The 18,866-nt window shown below is 39.2% G+C and overlaps 1 protein-coding gene across 4 annotated transcripts in view; it reads right to left on the bottom strand.

Annotated features, from left to right (window-relative positions):
- Positions 1–5,478: 5,478 nt before the first annotated feature.
- The window catches only part of MTCL3 (MTCL family member 3), a 159,704-nt gene continuing 146,316 nt past the window's right edge, over positions 5,479–18,866 (bottom strand). For all 4 annotated transcript variants that reach the window (XM_073627223.1, XM_073627221.1, XM_073627222.1 and 1 more), the window contains one exon: positions 5,479–8,770. In XM_073627223.1, the coding sequence (XP_073483324.1) occupies positions 8,636–8,770 (135 nt within the window). In that variant the 3' untranslated portion in view covers positions 5,479–8,635. The remainder of the gene's footprint in view (positions 8,771–18,866) is intronic.

The raw sequence follows: 18,866 nt of genomic DNA on the forward strand, positions 1-18,866 counted from the left end.
GTCCAGATCGGCCCCTTACTCCAATCTATGATCACCTGAGTTTCCTTGACTCGTTGATCACAGAGCGGGGCGCGGGGCACGGGAAGACGTACATGGACACCTTCCCGGGAATTTAGGCTCGCGCTGTAGCCGTCTTTCGGCTATAGCGCCGGTGGGACCAGGTTAATCTCTCATTATTATCATCATCATATTCCACCCAACATTTCTTTATCAAAAAGATTCTTCGTAGACATTGGCTGTTAAAAATGATCATATTTTGGGCCCCCTTCAGTGATTTATAGAGCTGTTCCTCCCCTTAAGACTACTTGTGGCCCCCAATGTCCCCAATCCCCCAAAGAAAACATTTCTGGATATGAAGGGTTACTACCCTTATGTGGTGTCTGTAGTGTTGACTCAATATTAGGAAATTCACCTAATTTCAATCCTGGTGCACTGCTAGGTCCTTTTTAACATGTACCACAAAAATGTTGTTTATCTATTAACTTGCCATGTGGCCTCCAATATGTGGGCCATAAGGTCTGCACTTTTCAAGTTAGAGTTAATGAACATATCGCTAGCATAAGAAAGGGTTTCCCTAACCATATTGATTCAAAGCACTATGCTCTCTGTCATACTAGGAACCCAGAGGGGACACTGTTTATGGCAATAGACAGGTTTGTCCCTAACTGGAAGGGAAGCAACATTAGGAGGGAGATCTCCAGACTCGAGACCTGGTGGATCTACACCCTCAAAACATATGTCCCCTATTGGTTAAACATCGAATGGGACGTAAATGCATTCATTAATAATGCCTGATTATTATGGAGTAACCCCTGTTTTGTTTTTTGTTTTTAAAGTATTACTAAATCCAGAACCTGCATTCACTATATCCAGTTTCACACAGTACACAGAACATGGAAATGCAATAGTTTTAATAAATATAAACTGATAAATACATTTTTTCGTCAGCTGTATATAGCAATTAGAGCAATCTTGTGGCTTGTATCAGTGTGTGCAGATAGATTGTAGGAGGAGTTTTAATTTCTCCAACGATTGTCCTAAAAGGCTTCAAGAACACTGACCCTGTGTCTGGACAGTGCTGATTGGCCCTGTGCTGATCACATGCACCCTCTCAAGAAACAAAAAACTCTCTAGCAATACACACCAAACTGAACACTCCATATACTCTGTAAATATCAGGTTATTTTTTGGAGTCTGTGGAAGAAGGGGAGGATCAGAAAAGACAGGATCAAATAGCCCTGTTACACAATGCACAGGATTAACACGTTAGTTTCCACACTAAGAGGTATAACAAGCATGCTTTACTGCATATACAGACTGATTTTACTGTTGTGGGTTTAGTAACACTTTAATCATTGACCTAGGGTGGCATCTTTATTGTTAACATAGTGTTCCATATTTCAATAAGCCCCTGTCCATAGACCACGTTACCCACCACCACACATTTGTGGGGAAGAGACCCTTGTCCTCTCAACATTAGAATAAGCTACTTGCAGGTGTTTGGAAGCTGGCAGTGGGTTATAGGGGGGTGAGGATGACAGGGGGTAGGGTGTTAGTAAGGTGGCAAAGGGGTGCCAGATGTGATAAGGATGGCAGGGAGTATGGTGTTAGCAAGGTGGCATTGGCACCTGACATTGCCAGGTGTGATGAGGATGAAGATGACAGGGGGTGGGTGGTTATCAAACTGGCAGTGGGCTGCCAGGTGTGATTAACATAAGGATGACAGGGAGTAGGGTGTTAGCAAGGTTGCAGTGGGGTGCCAGGTGTGAAAACCCTCCAATGTGACTGAATAAAAACAATTCTACAAAGAAGAGTGGGCCAAAATTGCTCCACAGCAATGTGAAAGATTCATTGCCAGTTATCGCAAATGCTTGATTGCAGTTGTTGCCGCCAAAGGTGGCACAACCAGTTATGTTAAGGTTAAGGGGGCAATTACTTTTTCACATAAAGCCAGGCAGATTTGGGCAGCTTTTTTGGCATAATAAATGAAACCATCATTTAAAAACTGCATTTTGTATTTAGTCGGGTTATCTTCGTGTAATAATAAAATTTGTTTGATGATCTCAGCCATTTAAGTGTGACAAATATGCAAAAAAAAATAAAATCAGAAAGGGGATAAATTCTTTTTCACAGCTTTGTATATAATGTGTCTAGTTTCAAAGAGAACTGTATATATAAATTAAACTCATAATCATAGAAACGAGAGCGAGCAAAGACAGGGGAAAAAGGAGGAACAGGGGGAGGGGTGAAGGGAAAAAGAAAGGGAAAGGGAGGGGTGGGGGAGAAGGGAAAAAACTAGAAGCAACGCAAAAGAGAAAGGGGGGAGGGAAAAGAACCAACCAGATAAGAGTGAAAAGAAAAAGACTGGGGGGGGGGGAAGGGAGGGAGGGAAGCAGGGGAAGGGAGGATAGCAAGGCAGACAAAGGAGGGGGAAGAGAAGAGAATGAAAAAAGAAAGGACATGGGGGGGAAAAGGATGGAGGATGGGAAGAATAGGAACAAGGGAAGGACAAAGGAAAGAAAGTGGAGAGAAAAAGGGGTTAAAAAGGGGGGGGGGAGGGGAGGGGTGGAGGGAAAAGGAAAAGGGGGGGGGGGAGAAGAGGAGGAGGGAAAAATCAGGAAGTGAGGAAAGAGGGTGGGGAGATCCCCACCTACTTTATCTCATGGTAATCCACCGATGAAGAAACAGCAAGTAGCTGGAGACTACCACTTCATGTTTATTTACAAAAAAAATCTATGTAATATGATATCATCATGTGTTGTGATGTTTTGTATTTCCAATTTGAAATTTTATTCAAATTTATTTGTAATAAATAAACATGTTTTATAAAACATTATCTTTTCTTCAATTGCCCATAAAATCCATATTTTGAGGTTTATTCTTATATTCCATTTCAAGGGATGATGGCAATCACATGTATAGCCATATGGATCATCAATTTTGTGCTGCTTTAACCTTACCTCTTGTGTAAGCAATTTGACAGGGCCGCTTATTTCAAAGGTAAAAAAAAGAACACTCTCAACTGTCTGCAGACATTAATCATTTTATTGTTTCAGAGAACACTTTATTCATACAGCCATATAAAACTCAATGCAGATCACAGAGAATTAAAGGCACCAAAGCTTGTTGGTTTTTAAATCTGACCACCCCTATATTACATAAAATTAATAAATATATTACATGGAGAATGCAGTGTAGTTAAAACATCAAATACTCACACTGGACCAGAATTAGAAAAAAATTATAATATGCCAAGCAGCCTTAATAGCATTTAGACAACCTTCAGTGATGTGCAAATCTCTGAAAATGTAAATCCCCTTGTGCATAAAAGCTGTAATAGATCCTGCATACTAGGGGAAGAGATGTTAGGAAAATCACTGGCTTGTGGATTTATTGGGCTGGAGTGAATTAGAGAGCATCAATAAGTAGCTCCTACACAGTGCAGAGCATCACTTTTCTCACACATAGAAGTTATAGCGCAAAAAATGGCTTCTTCCTAAATAGAAAATAAGCCAAGATCTTTATATAAAAGAGATTCATCCACACATATAAATTGCCACTCAAGTCTGTGTGCACCTCTACTTATAAAGCTTTGCATGCAGTGTCAACACAAGTGTGTGATCACGCATATAAATGTTACAGATGACTCAAATGATTGTTTGTGGATTTTGTCAAAAACAAATTTTCAACTGATACTAACGATACTATTAAAGTGGCAATGTAGTTATGATTTAAAGGCTAACTCACTAAATGCTATTTTTAACATAACCCCAGAGCAAATCTCACAAAAACTATAACTCTTTATGTTGAAAAGATTTATTGTTTGTGTTGCTCTATGCCACTAACTGCTAGGCATGTGTATAAATATTTGAATTTTAGCTCCTATGTGTAGTCATTCCTCCTCATGAGATTTTAACTATAAGGCTCCATGCACACTGGCTTAAAAAATGTTGCTTCTACAGGAGTTTTGTGTTCTGCCTGTAGAAGCAGCTCAATGTTATCCTGTGTGTCCATGCTCATTAGGACGTTGTGGAGCTTGGATGCAGAAAAAAAATTAAAACTCTCCTAAACTTTGTACAAAAATGCTCTATATGAGCATTTTTTACTCCCGAGAGAACAGGCGTTTTTTTAAGTCCAGTGTGCATGGAGCCTCAGTGTCTGAACATGGACAGTTCTAATCTTGGATAAGAGACTGTCAATCAGTATTAGAGGGATGGACACCAGGCAAACCCAAGTAATCATATGCAAGGCACAGTAAGCCGTAGCACCCAACCAGATATCATTTTACTACAGTCATATCAGTGAGGGATGAATTTACATAGGCTGCTATGAGTTACCACACCTAAAGGATTATTAAGTCCAAAACAAAAAATGTAATACATTGCAGCCTACAAGTCCTTAGGTGTGGTGGGTGCATTCGTCTTCCTTTTCAGGTTAGTATAATCATACAGGTTTTGATGAGAATGGACTAAAGCAAGCCAAACGTCCTCACTCTAATCTGTAATTAGAATAGTAAAGCCTCCCTACAACATAAGATATACACATGTCTCACTCCATCACATATCCCAAAAATAAGAGGATTATTCCTCATTTTAGGACATGCAATAATTGCTTTACACCCCATTTGCCAGATACAATCCAGAACTGCTTGTGTCCAAAGCCCTACTCCATAGAAACCATGGCTTCCATACATTGCATGCAGTTTAGAAAGAAGGGGCTCTATAACTGTAAGCTTAATTTGCACTATGGTCCACAGTTCAGGGCATAAAGCAATTGTCTGCATGGTTGAGCGCACTGTCCTGAAATTAGGTATATTTTGGGGATTTTTGGGATATGTAATGTAATAAGAAGTGAATACATTCTGTTTTAAGAAGGCTTCACTATGCTTTTTCAGGTTAATAACCTTTTCAGCAAGGTTCTGTTTCTGTTGATCTTATCATAAATGCAGTGTCACTTCCCGTGAACATAACAGAAAGCCAGAAAGCACAAGGTTACCTTTCTTCTTTAAACTACCAATCCTATTAGTTCCTTTGTAATGGAGAAAAAGGCAGACAGGTTTGCAGTACAGTCTGGGTACCAACCAAGGCTCCCTTCATAGACTCAGTGGAGAAGCATATATAGCAACCCAGGAACAGGGAATCTATTATTTGCAGGAGTACCATGATAAAATAAAGAAAAAAAAAAGCCTAGAAAAAAAGAAAACTAATGCAGGCCCATCATCGAGGGACTGGGAAGCTTAAATTTTTGCTTTTGGATTTAGATACCCTTTAATATAGAGCTGTTTGCCTTATTGAATAAGCCTTCTAGACTGTAAGTTTGTAAGATAGGAGGTTTGAATAAAAGCTACTTTTTCCATACAAAGAAAGTAAAAAAATAATGTTGGTTAGTTGCATTTAGTAAATTAAACAACTTTTCATTCCTAAACAATATCATTTTTTTTAATGTAATCTGACCTGAGTTTTTGGTAATAATGCAATATTTTTCTTTACACTTGCTGCCTAAAAAAAAAACAATGCTTAATTGGCCACATGAAAGATATTCCATCAGCAAGATGGTCATTTACTCACAGCAGGAATATAATTTATTACATCTAACTTGAGATGGTGAAAACATATTTGTAGGTGCAGAGTGTAAGATTGCTGGCTCCACAGTTGCCATATATCTTGTAGCTACTGATGCAATATTTGTGTACACAAGCCGATGCCAAAACCCAGGCTAAATTTATAAGTGTACTGTAGTTCTAATATATCAGTCAACAAAGTTTACCCACTGACTAAAAGCGACTAAGAACATGCTAACAGTGTATTGATGGAAATAACATAAGTGCTAGTCCTTGCTCCCATCAACAATTTACAAACACTCCAAAGTAAATGTAACATCAAACATCCTGTATTCATGACTTCAATTTCACAGGCAAAATGGATCCACGCAACAGAACTAGGACTACTGTGACACTACAATTTGGCAAGTAACACTGAATGGTCCTATGTAATGAGAATAATACATTTTTTGGAATGGGTCTACACATAAAAAGCCATATTATAAAATAAGCTGTTTAGCAAAATCATGTGTTCTGGCAGACCACAGTAAAATTTAAAATTAAATGTGTGTTTGTTTACCAGATTGCTATACTTGAGTTACTAGATATGATCCACCAGCCTACCAAAACAAAAAAAAAAGAGCTTCTGCTAAAAGTCATACAGGATCATTGAAATAAAAGCAGAACAAATTATTACGGCTTCATTAGAAACGTGGTTAATTCAACATCGGAATTAACTAAATTTCAATAAAAATGACGAAAGACAGCAGAGTATATATTAACTGAGAAACATGCCTTTGAACTGGGGCTACCATTTGTACTGTTGAAATCTTTCTTCAGATGTACACAAAAATAGCATAATTGCTGGCTAATAGAAAAAGTTGCAAATATAGTCGATATATAGTTGTTTTTTTTTTTATTTTACAAATAAAGAAAGCTAAGATTAAATAAGAAGTGTATGTTCTGTGGATTATATGTTAACATTGCTCCTGCAATGTCTGAACTCAGTATGTGACAACATCTGAAACATGCAAGATGATTAAGTGACATGCATATGACATTTACAACTGTTCAAATGTTGAAAATATTTAACAAAATGGAACTGTACAAATATCTAGTTTTACCAAAAATAAAAGAACCAATGATACAAAATGAAAAATACTATGTAATAATAAAAGTACAGAAATATAGTTCTGCTAGTCAAAAAACACTGAAGACTTGAGAGTGGTGATATTAGAAAACTTTGTTAATATAACTAGCTACCTTTGAGCACAAGTGTTAAAGGAACATAGTAGTTTGCACAAAATCATGTCATTTTTAGCCTTTATTAAAAAAAGACATACATGGAAAGATCCTACCTTTACATTACGGCCCTGATCATGCTGTCGCACTGAAGTAACTGCAGTAATGATACATGTGTCTGTGTGATACGGTGCCATTCATTGTGAATGACACCTAAACACACCTTCTCAACACATGTGCATTGCCATGTGCTGTGTTGCAGAAAATGCCTTTTTAGCCTCATTTTAATACCTTAATGCAAAGTAAGTTAATGCAGAGCATAACACACATTAATGCGCATGCACTAATGCAGCGTGATAGTGTGAACCCAGAATAACTGGGAAATACAGGTATCAGTATAATTAAGCGTTAAAGGGAAACTATAGTTAATTTTTTTTTTTTTGTAAAATAACGTGAATGTGGTCAGCTTAGTGTAGTTATTTTTATCAATGAGTGGTAATGTTTTAGAAACCTTCTTCATGTGTATAGTTTGTAAATGCATACACATAAGGAAGGGTATAGTGTATGTATTATGTGTATAGTTTTTAAATACATATAAACATGGGGAAAGCCGTGTTTGCTGTGTACACATGCAATATCTATTTTATAGTATGTAGTGTTGTACACAAAATGCATTGGTCTCCTCTTTAAATTGAAGGTTTTTGCTGTAAGACTATAAGACTATTTTCGCTTACTTCAGCATATTTTTTAAGAAGGGATGTAAATTATATTCACTGAGTCATAGAAGACCAGAGACAATGTCACTTTGCCCATTTGTGTCAAGCCCACAACCCCAGCAAGCTATACTCACCCGTCTATGCTGCCTCACAACCTCAGAAGCCCACCTTGGGTAAGTTTTGGTGTCACAGCTTAACAAAGTCAATGATGTCACTGCCACCCCCCCCAATGCTCAGTCCACGTAATCAGCCACTTTGGCTGGGGTACTGTCACATAGGGAGCCCACATTCTTCCCTATACTTGAAGCCCCACTCTGTTAGAACAATGGAGCAAGGGCTCCAGCAGAGCAGAAAGCTGGTAAAAGGAGCACGGATAAGTGAGTCAACCTTTTTGAGGTGGTATGAGCTATGAGGACCAAATGGGCAAAATAACCTTCAGGTAAATAATGCAATACAAACGTAACTTACCCTACCTTCCTAATATATATTATAGTTTCCCTTTAAATTATGTCTTTCTCACTGAGGGTTTTTACATCAATTTTCAGTTTAGACGCATAATTCAGGAGCCAGTCAATAAGTCTAGGAGCAAGGAAACAGGTGCTTCCATTTACTATAGACTTCAAAATGTTAAGCATCTAGTACACATTTTTACTCAGGATGACCATCTGGCTCCTGTGATTTATCTAGTCCTGAACTACGCAACAAGCTATTAACTTGTAGTTATATAAATTAGATATCATTGTTCTGACTTCTTAAATGATGAAAGCTGAAATCTGACTTGAAGGTAAGGGTTTCTGTACATTAGTGCACTCTAGCATTAGCTCTTTGTGTGACTGTTCCTTTAACAAATGTGCAGGAAGCAAAGTTTGTATGCAATCTATCCTAAGAGCTTCTTTGACGAAAAGCTGCATTTTCTGGAACATTAGCTGCCTTACTTGTCCGCACAACAGTCCATTTCACGCAAAGTGCCATTTTGTGATGATTATTTTACAGGTCAGTTGCCTTCTTTACTCGTTTGTATCTCCTAGTTTTCCTTTAGCACTTTTAAGAGTCAGCTTTAAAAATCGGAAGTCACTACATAATTCAGAACCAGATTCATGGCTTTTTATCTAGGTTTGAAATTCTTCTGCTTCAGAAATCAGTGTGTTGCTCTTCTCACAGCGGGAATTATGGTCGGGGTACTTGCTGCAGCCCATCTTGAAGGTGGGCGCTGATTTGCAGGCCGCGCAGGGCGAGAGAATCCTCTTCCATCTGATGATTTTATTAGTGATACCTGAGTAGGAACAAAAGAGCACAGAACACAGCAAAAATAAGTAAATTGAAGAGAATAATCAAGACACACCTGCAAGATATAACTTTATACAAAGTAAAGCCAAATGATTACAATTAATGCTAGTCTTTGTCAAACAAAAAAATCAGACTGTTTCTCTATTTTTGGTCAAAATATCTCCTAAGCCCTAGACTGGATCACCTCCTTGGCTCAAGGGTGCTTATACCAAACCAGAGCTTGTTCCAGCCCCTAAAGGAAAGTTCATTAACTGAAAGAAAAACAGTTGCACTCCATGGTATTCATTGTGAGTAAAATGTCATTGTTCTGGACAAGTGAAACACAAAGCCCTGCGAGGGACCTCCTCTGCTAATGCATTTCACCCAAATATGGACCCAGTCATAAAGATGCATCAGAGGAGGAGGTCCCAGGTAAGGCTTTGTGTTGTACTGGTCCAAACAAATAAAGTTTTACATGTGCTGGATACATATATCTTCATTTCATGCACATCAGTGTATGGTAGCGATATGCCTTCTTCATAGCTTTTAATAGGTTACATTGTGCTTTTGATGGTTGATGATGATTTACCTTTACTAAACATAAACTATGGCTTGACCCTGTGCTTACATCTACAGTGCCTTGAAAAAGTATTCATATCCCTTGAAATTGTCTACATTTTGTCAACTTACAACCAAAAACGTAAATTTTTTTTTTTTGGCATTTTATGTGATAGACAAACACAAAGTGGCACATAATTGTGACGTGGAAGGAAAATGATAAATGTTTTTTAAATTTATTGACAAATAAATATGTGAAAAGTGTGGCGTGCATTTGTATTCAGCTCCCCTGAGTCAATACTTTGTAGAACCACCTTTGCTGCAATTATGTCTCTACCAGCTTTGCACATCTAGAGAGTGACATTTTTGCCCATTCTACTTTGCAAAATAGCTCAAGCTCTGTCAGATTGGATGGAGAGTGTCTGTGAACAGCAATTTTCAAGTCCTGCCACAGATTCTCAATTGGATTTAGGTCCGGACTTTGACTGGGCTATTCTAACACATGAATATGCTTTGATCTAAACCATTCCATTGTAGCTCTGGCTGTATGTTTAGGGTAGTTGTCCTGCTGGAAGGTGAACCTCCGCCCCAGTCTCAAATCTTTTGCAGACTCTAACAGGTTTTCTTCTAAGATTGCCCTGTATTTGGCTCCATCCATCTTGCCATTAACTCTGACCAGCTTTCCTGTCCCTGTTGAAGAAAAGCATCCCCACAACATGATGCTGCCACCACCATGTTTCACTGTGGGGATGGTGTGTTGAGGTGATGTGCAGTGTTAGTTTTCCGCCACACACAGCATTTTGCATTTCAAGTGACCAGAGCACCTTCTTCCACATGTTTGCTGTGTCCCCCACATGGCTTCTCGCAAACTGCAAATGGGACTGCTTATGGCTTTCTTTCAACAATGGCTTTCTTCTTGCCACTCTTCCATAAGGCCAGATTTGTGGAGTGCACAACTAATAGTTGTCCTGTGAACAGATTCTCCCACCTGAGCTGTGGATCTCTGCAGCTCCTCTACAGTTACCATGGGCCTCTTGGCTGCTTGTCTGATTAATGCTCTCCTTGCCCTGCCTGTTATTTTAGGTGGACGGCCATGTCTTGGTAGGTTTGCAGTTGTGCCATAGTCTTTCCATTTTCGGATGATGGACTGAACAGTGCTCCGTGAGATGTTTAAAGTGGATGTAAACCCACTCTCATCCTTTATAAACTACTGCCATAGTGGTTATCTATAAGGATAAACATGCCTCCTGCATGTATCTTTACCTGTCAAATGTCTCCCCTCTGTCTGTTATGAGACCCGAAAAACTGCAGATTCTGTGGGTGGGTCTGTTGTCTGGAGCTCGATGGGTGGAGTCATGATGTCAGTAGACTCCCCGCCCACCTCTACACTCCCCTTGTCAACATGCATTTTCTCCTGTGTATTTCTTACACTGAACTTCTGTTGGTCTTGTGGATTATGCCTCATGACCACTAACATCCAGAGGAAAGGAGGGGGGATCGGAAGTACACAGAATGCCTCTGTCACACTCGTGCATGAGATATGTAAATAACCTGTCACTCACAGCAAGGGGGAGAAACATCTATTTCTCTGTCTGACTGTTTTTATCTCCCTGAAAAAAGATAAGAGGACTGCTCAGAGCTGGATTAACTCTTTGTGGCAAGACTGGGCACAGATGACATGAAATCCTATACCGTGCAAGGTGCAAGCCTTAATTAAAAAAAAAATAATTTGGGTTTACATCCACTTTAAAGCTAGGGAGATTTTTTTTAACCTAACCCTGCTTTAAACTTCTCCACAACTTTATCCCTTACCTGTCTGGTGTGTTCCTTGGCCTTCATGATGTTCTTTGTTCACTAAGGTTCTCTAACAAACCTCTGAGAGCGTCACAGAACAGCTGTATTTATACTGAGATTAAATTACACACAGGTGGACTCTATTTACTAATTAGGTGACTTCTGAACGCTATTGGTTCCACTAGATTTTAGTTAGGGGTATCAGAGTGAAGGGAGCTGAATACAAATGCATGCCGTACTTTTCAGATATTTATTTGTAAAAAAATTTGAAAACCATTTATCATTTTCCTTCCACTTTTCAATTATGTGTCACTTTGTGTTGGTCTATCATATAAAATCCCAATAAAATACATTTATGTTTTTGGTTGGAACTACTTTTTCAAGGCACTATATCCTTGATGTAAACAAGCTGTTTTGGAGACAGTTGATTTGCTCTCAACAAGAAATTCATCCACCAAGGACTGTTTTTTCATAGTACCATGGGATGTCTCAGTGTCAGGAGGCTGCAGACAGCATTATAGGACTTCTCTTCAGAAAAGTTTAACCCATCATATTGGCATTTTTAGGAGTCGAGGTTGCTAGGACAAGTACAAATTGATATTTAAACAAAATAATTTTGGCTTTTTCTGCTAAAATCACAAACCAGCTATACAGCACTTAGTTGAGCATAGTCAAAAGTTGCCCTATACCCGAACACTGCAGATTATTCAAAATGATTCCAAACAGAAATAATTTTGTATTATTTATAATATTAATAGAGAAATATAATACTTTAATTAACCGCTTCCCGACCAGCGTATGCGATATACGTCGGCAGAATGGCACTGGTGGGCAAAAGGGCGTACAGGTAAGTCCCCTTTAAGAAGCGGCGCTGCGGGCGTGCACCACCGCCCACTGTGTTCTCCATGACCGCGGGTCACGCAGACTCGATGTCCGTCGGGTGCCCACGATCGTGGAGAGGTAGAATGGGGAGATGCTTTTGTAAACAAAGCATTTCCCCATTCTGCCTAGTGACAGGACAGAGATCACTGCTCTCTGTCATGGAGAGCAGTGATCGGTGTCATGTGTGTTGTAGCCTGCCCCCCCACAGTTAGAATTACTCCCTAGGACACACTTAACCCCTTCATAGCCCCCTAGTGGTTAACCCCTTCACTGCCAGTGTAATTTACACAGTAATCAATGCATTTTTATAGCACTGATCGCTGTATAAATGACAATGGTCCCAAAATAGTGTCAAAAGTGTCCGATCTGTCCGCCATAATGTCGCAGTCCCGATAAAAATCGCAGATCGCCGCCATTACTAATAAAAAAAATTAATAATAAAAATTCCTTAAATCTATCCCCTTTTTTGTAGACGCTATAAATTTTGCGCAAACCAATCAATAAACGCTTATTGCAATTTTTTTTTTACCAAAAACATGTAGAAGAATACATATCGGCCTAAACTGAGGAAAAAAATTTTTTTTTTTATATATATTTGGGGGATATTTATTATAGCAAAAAGTAAAAAATATTGCTTTTTTTTCAAAATTGTCGCTGATTTTTTGTTTATAGCACAAAAAATAAAAACCGCAGAGGCGATCAAATACCACCAAAAGAAAGCTCTATTTGTGGGGAAAAAAGGACGTCAATTTTGTTTGGGTACAAGGTCGCACGACCATGCAATTGTCAGTTAAAGCGACGCAGTGCCGAATCGCAAAAAGTGCTCTGGTCAGGAGGGGGAGTAAATCCTTCCAGGGCTGAAGTGGTTAATAAATGTATAGTTGTTCAAGCATTTTTCTCTGTGGTATTTAGTCCTACATATATCTTGTAACTGTGATAATGTTTAAGCGTCTTGTCTTATTTCTTATCATTAAATACCAGCTACTTTCAATCTCTTGCAAATCTCAATGCAAAATATATACAAGATTATCTTTATCTTTTTCCTCATCCTATGTTTATATGGCCCCTGGAATTTGCCTGATCGTAATATTATGACTATGTATTACTGTATTGACTAACAGTGTGCAAGGCAAAATGTATTGTTTATTCACTGAGCAAAGCTGCTAACCAGTTCTACCTTTACCAATAGCAATATTTCATTAAATAAAATAAAATAGCAAATATTAATCAGTTGTGCATACGATCACAGAACAAAATGTACTCATAGAAGCTCTAGTCCTTAAAGTGATATTAAAGTCTTGTTTTTTTTTTGCTTTTGAAAAACAAACATGTTATACTTACCTGCTCTGTGAAATGGTTTTGCACACAGCAGCCCCGATCCTCCTCTTCTCGGGTCCCTCTTCAGAGTTCCTGGCCCCTCTCTTCTGACGAGTGCCCCTACAGCAAGCAGCTTGCTATGGGGGCACCCGAGCCAAGCCGCAGCTCCATGTGTCCATTCAGACACGGAGCCACGGCTAGGCCACACCCCATCTCTCCTCATTGGCTGACTGACTTTGATTAACAGCAGCGGGAGCCATTGGCGCTCCGCTGCTGTCTCAGCCAATGAGGAGAGAGAGTCCTGGGCAGCTGAGTCTCTCCAGTGACATCGCTGGATATAGATGGGGCTCGGGTAAGTATTAGGGGGGCTGCTGCACACAGAAGGTTTTTTATCTTAATGTACAGAATGCATTAAGATAAAAAAAAAAACCTTCTGAGTTTACATTCACTTTAAAGCCCAGACAATTTTATGTTTTTTTTGTTTAGGATAGAGCAAAGAAGGGTTATACATGTGTATTGTCATAGAAGAGACTTTTTTTTTCTCTTCTCCTGTTCTGGCATTCATCACCTGGACATAAAAATGAGTGAAAATGTATTTTTTATGGTGGCAATAAAATTCCAAAATATCACATCCTATTCTGTCTGTCATTTGTCAAATGGACAGGAAGTTGGGAGATTATTACCTCACTTCTGTTTTGTTTGACATTAGTCACAGAAGAATATCCCAAAAGGTTGTACCCTTCCCGAAAAAAAAATGTTTTGGCTAAAGTTGAGCTTCTAGGCTGTTTTTAATGAAATCCCCAGATGTTCTCAGTGGACAGCGTTCCTATCGTATTTTTCTTGGTTACTTTGTATGTAATCATTCTTAACCAGTATTGTTAGAAAGAGCATGGAAAGAAAAATGGACATACTTTAAAAGTCTTTGACCACTTACCTTATGACACAGAGGAGGCCTCACCTCCATCAAAGCTCTATGTAAACAAGATCAATTATATTTTTTTATTGTTACTTTTGTTAATGATGTTGTTAATAAAATATTGGAATTTTAATAGATGTGTCACCCTGGTACCAGTAAAGTCCTTTCTAGTTTTTTTTTATTTTGGTAAAAGATCAGTTATAGCTAGTGATGGATGAATCTGCCTGGTTTTGATTCGCTGAAGGCTCGATTTGAAATTTAGCGATAGGGAACTTTGCAGGGAATAGTTTTAAATAGTACTGAAGTCGATATGGGGGGGAATCCTGTTGCTAAATTCTGGAGAGTTTTTGAGCTCATAGAAAACATATTTTCAAAAAAGGGCACGGAGAACTGAGAGCTGCAATCACTACAATGAGACATTTAGCCAAGCAAAACATTTTTTTTAAATACCCTACAGTGGGAAGAGAGTAATGTGCCATAGAGGGAAACATTGAAAAAAACAAAAGAAAAAAAACAAAAAAAAAACAATCCTTTACATTACATGCATGGGAGATGCCTTTAACCTGTGTATAATGTTACAGAATAGTGTCATCTAGATGGACACTTTCAGTAACTAGTGGCTTCAGTGACTAGACAGTATGTTAGCAGCTTCTTTAAGGCTAATGTAACCCTTTTTCGCCCCGCATCCCATACCTTTAAGCGGTTTCAGATGCCGGGAGGCAAGGGTTATTATCATGTGACCACCGTGATTGGCAGTCACGGCGATCACATGAGATTCTGCATATTTGCGTATTGTCGGTGCCAAGCAGTTAAAGAGGCAGAGAAGAGGCAGGTTTTATCTTTAAATAGAAATTATTATCTGAGAGACAACAGCTACACACATTGTACAGTGGCTGAGCAGTATGTTAGCAATACAAAATTTAACAGGGCAGAGGCATGGTTTATCTTGAAAAAGAAATTAAAGTATATTAGTTGGGAGACAAACCAGGAACAGAGCACCGGAAGAGGCTGCAAACTTTGAGGCAAAACACAAGGTTTACCCTGCAACTAACATTAGAAATTGTGCAGCTAAAATCCAGCTGCAGAAACACTGTGTGGCAGGTTTACAGCATTTGAGTACTGAAAACAAGAGATTTACCTTGCAGCATATAAAATACAATTTTGCAGGTGAGGTCCAGCTGTAGAAACAGGGTGGACCAGTTCACTTAAAATTAACCAGTATGTTTTACCACTGACTACAAAAATCCTGCTGCTGATGCTATAGACTAAACTTTTAAGTGTCATTGGGACCAGAAACATTGAGTGGTGCCACATAAAATCTGGAGACATTTTCCCCTCCTCTGACAAAACCTCCTGCTCTAATGATAATTATCCCAGAAAGCACACATCAGCTCTGAATCCAATGTATTCAGCAATCATGTTGCTCAGGCACTGCCTGCAATTGCTGGGTCCTGCCACTGTGGTTTAAAAAAAAAAAAAAAAACTCTGAAAAATGGCACTGTTCCTCCTTTCAGAGTGTAGAGGACTGGATGCATGTTGGTCATCAGAGGTGATCCTCCCACCATCAGGAAAGTAAGAAATGAGCTTCTTATGCAGAACCCTCTTAAAGTGCTTTATCTTGGGCTCCTTCTGGGATGGTAGCAGCAGGTGAATCATTTAACCATTTTATCAGGGATCTTATAGGGAAGCTACACAATAGTGGTCCCTCTCTTTGATGACCTGAATCCTTTGGGCCTCGAGAACCCAAAGTCCTCAGTATAGTTGAAGATAAAACTGTACTCTACAAGCTCCACACCCATGAACAATACTCAGGTTTTGTGAGGGGTGAAAACTCCCACTTGCCTCTGCTTTCATGGGAATAGAGGCAGTAGACAAAGCAAAACTTTGTGGACTGATAGACCAGGCACTGGAGGTACAGCAGCAAGAGGAAGAGAACCTTCCTGCTGTCTCACCACATTGAAATCCATGGTAAATTAACACAATATAACTGTAGAACAACTAAATCGCCCTACATAGACTGTCAGCTCTCCCTTAACTACTCCAACACACATTGACAAATGGCTGCTCAGAATCCACTCTTTATAGTCAGGGAGCTGGCACATACCAAAGCCGCCATTATTGGTCATTCTAACCCTGCAGTGCTGACCACAGTTGAAAGGTCAGGCGGGACATTAGGGGTCCATTAGAATTTGGTGAATTTCCCAGTACTAAGAACTTCAAATACTTCGGATCAGTTCAAACCCACAACTCATCCCTAGAAATAACAACCCCCTCATGTTTGCAATAATTTTGCAGACTGAAGTCTAATTGTGAGAATATGACTCTCATATACATTTTTTTAGTTGCATCTCATTGCCAGATTTTCCCAGCAGACAGCACTTTAGGGGAATTCTGGAAAGTAAATCTTAGAGATTAGGTGAAAGCCAGGAACTGAAGGAGATGGGGATCATTTCTTGAAAATCTCCTTTAAAGAAAAATTGTCAGGATGGAAATATGGGGATAACTGTGAGGATAGAAACATGTCAAGACAATTTTTTTTTGAGTTTTGGATACAGGAGGAAAGGGTTAGAACTCTTGTTGGATTTTTACTGCTATGCTTGGCTGTCTGCATTCCCTGTGCTTGCAACAAAGGTTTTACAAGTCGGGAAGTAGGGCAACAAAGTATTTTAGCATAACATGCACTTGATGTGCAAGTGTACAGTCAATGTATGATTCTGTGCCAAGGTGAATTCACTCAGATGCGCATGATACCGTTTTCAGCCAAGGAAGCTGCCATCTTTGCCTCTGTTTAATCTACAACTGCCATGATGCTGCACATGTGATCAGTTATGACACCAACCATTGGATGGTTTGACAATTTGGCTGAGAGCACAACCAATGGGAATATTACATTTCCAGAACATTTATGGATGGGTTTGCTTCCGCTTTAAGTCATCTCTGTCCAGCCAATCAAGCGGCAGAAGATACCAAACCCAGGGGAAAACTGGGAGAAGATGGAAACGCTGGCGATGGAGGGAAGTACTCACATCACACTAATAAAAATGAAGAAGCCCTCGTGCTACTAAGATGTGTTCAAAATAATTGATATACAGAGGGCACCCCTCATAAATTAAGAAATAAACAAAGTGCGTGCCGTGCAATAAAGTGCAATCCAATACAGTGAAAAAACTGTCTGTAGGCAGAATCTAACAGTGTTCACATTCCACTCATAAATATATAAAATCATATAGTGATTCCGCGCTACAGCAATAATAAAGTGCAAAAGTGCCTAGTAAATAAGATAAATAGACAGTGTACAAATGGTGCCCAATAAATTGGGATAATAATATAGTGTAAAGGTGATTAGTCCATAAATTGGTATAACAATCCAGGGGCATTAGATTAAATGTGGTGATTGTCTATTAATCCAGCATTTTGCAATAAATGTCCAAAAAAGACGTTTTTTCAAAAATGCGTTTAGATAAACCACACAGTAATAAGGCGAAAGGTGTACAATCCCATAAATGAGCTCACAGAACCCTCACCTTGATGACTTGAAATATCAGCATAAGATAATGTACAGGAATCTGTTCCGCTCTTCCAACATCCACCACCAGAGGGTCCTCCATTCCACTTAGTGTTAAACCTAAATGGACACTTCACATCCACGCCCTCATACAGTCTCGTACTCCCAGAGAGGGGGAGAGGGAGGGGGGAAGTAGGAAGGGATGGGAGAGATAGAGAACTCCAATAGTGTAGTATGTTTATAATTAAAATATAGTTTTATTAATAAAATAGGCTGGACTCTTACATCAATGTATTAAAAAACAAGCATATAACAGATCGCATGGCGTTTGGATGCCGTTCTCACGTCACTTTCGGTATTATTCAACCTCCGGCCACTCCCTACGCATTACGTCATCACGTGACTTCATCAGGGGATCTGATTACCCTGATGAAGTCACGTGATGACGTAACGCGTAGGGAGTGGCCGGAGGTTGAATAATACCGAAAGTGACGTCAGAACGGCATCCAAACGCCATGCGATCTGTTATATGCTTGTTTTTTAATACATTGATGTAAGAGTCCAGCCTATTTTATTAATAAAACTATATTTTAATTATAAACATACTACACTATTGAAGTTCTCTATCTCTACCATCCCTTCCCCCCTCCCTCTCCCCCTCTCTGGGAGTACGAGACTGTATGAGGACGTGGATGTGAAGTGTCCATTTAGGTTTAACACTAAGTGGAACGGAGGACCCTCTGGTGGTGGATGTTGGAACAGCGGAACAGATTCCTGTACATTATCTTATGCTGATATTTCAAGTCATCAAGGTGAGGGTTCTGTGAGCTCATTTATGGGATTGTACACCTTTCGCCTTAATACTGTGTGGTTTATCTAAACGCATTTTTGAAGAAACTTCTTTTTTGGACATTTATTGCAAAATTCTGGATTAATAGACAATCACCACATTTAATCTAATGCCCCTGGATTGTTATACCAATTTATGGACTAATCACCTTTACACTATATCACTATATGATTTTATATACTCAAATCACACTGTTGAAGGAGATCACTTGCAAGGTAAGTCTGTTATAACGTGCTAATATGCTGTGCATACTAGCACATTATAGTAAACAGCTACTCTGG

This window comes from Aquarana catesbeiana, linkage group LG04 (genome assembly GCF_042186555.1).
Source record: "Aquarana catesbeiana isolate 2022-GZ linkage group LG04, ASM4218655v1, whole genome shotgun sequence".
NCBI lineage: Eukaryota > Metazoa > Chordata > Amphibia > Anura > Ranidae > Aquarana > Aquarana catesbeiana.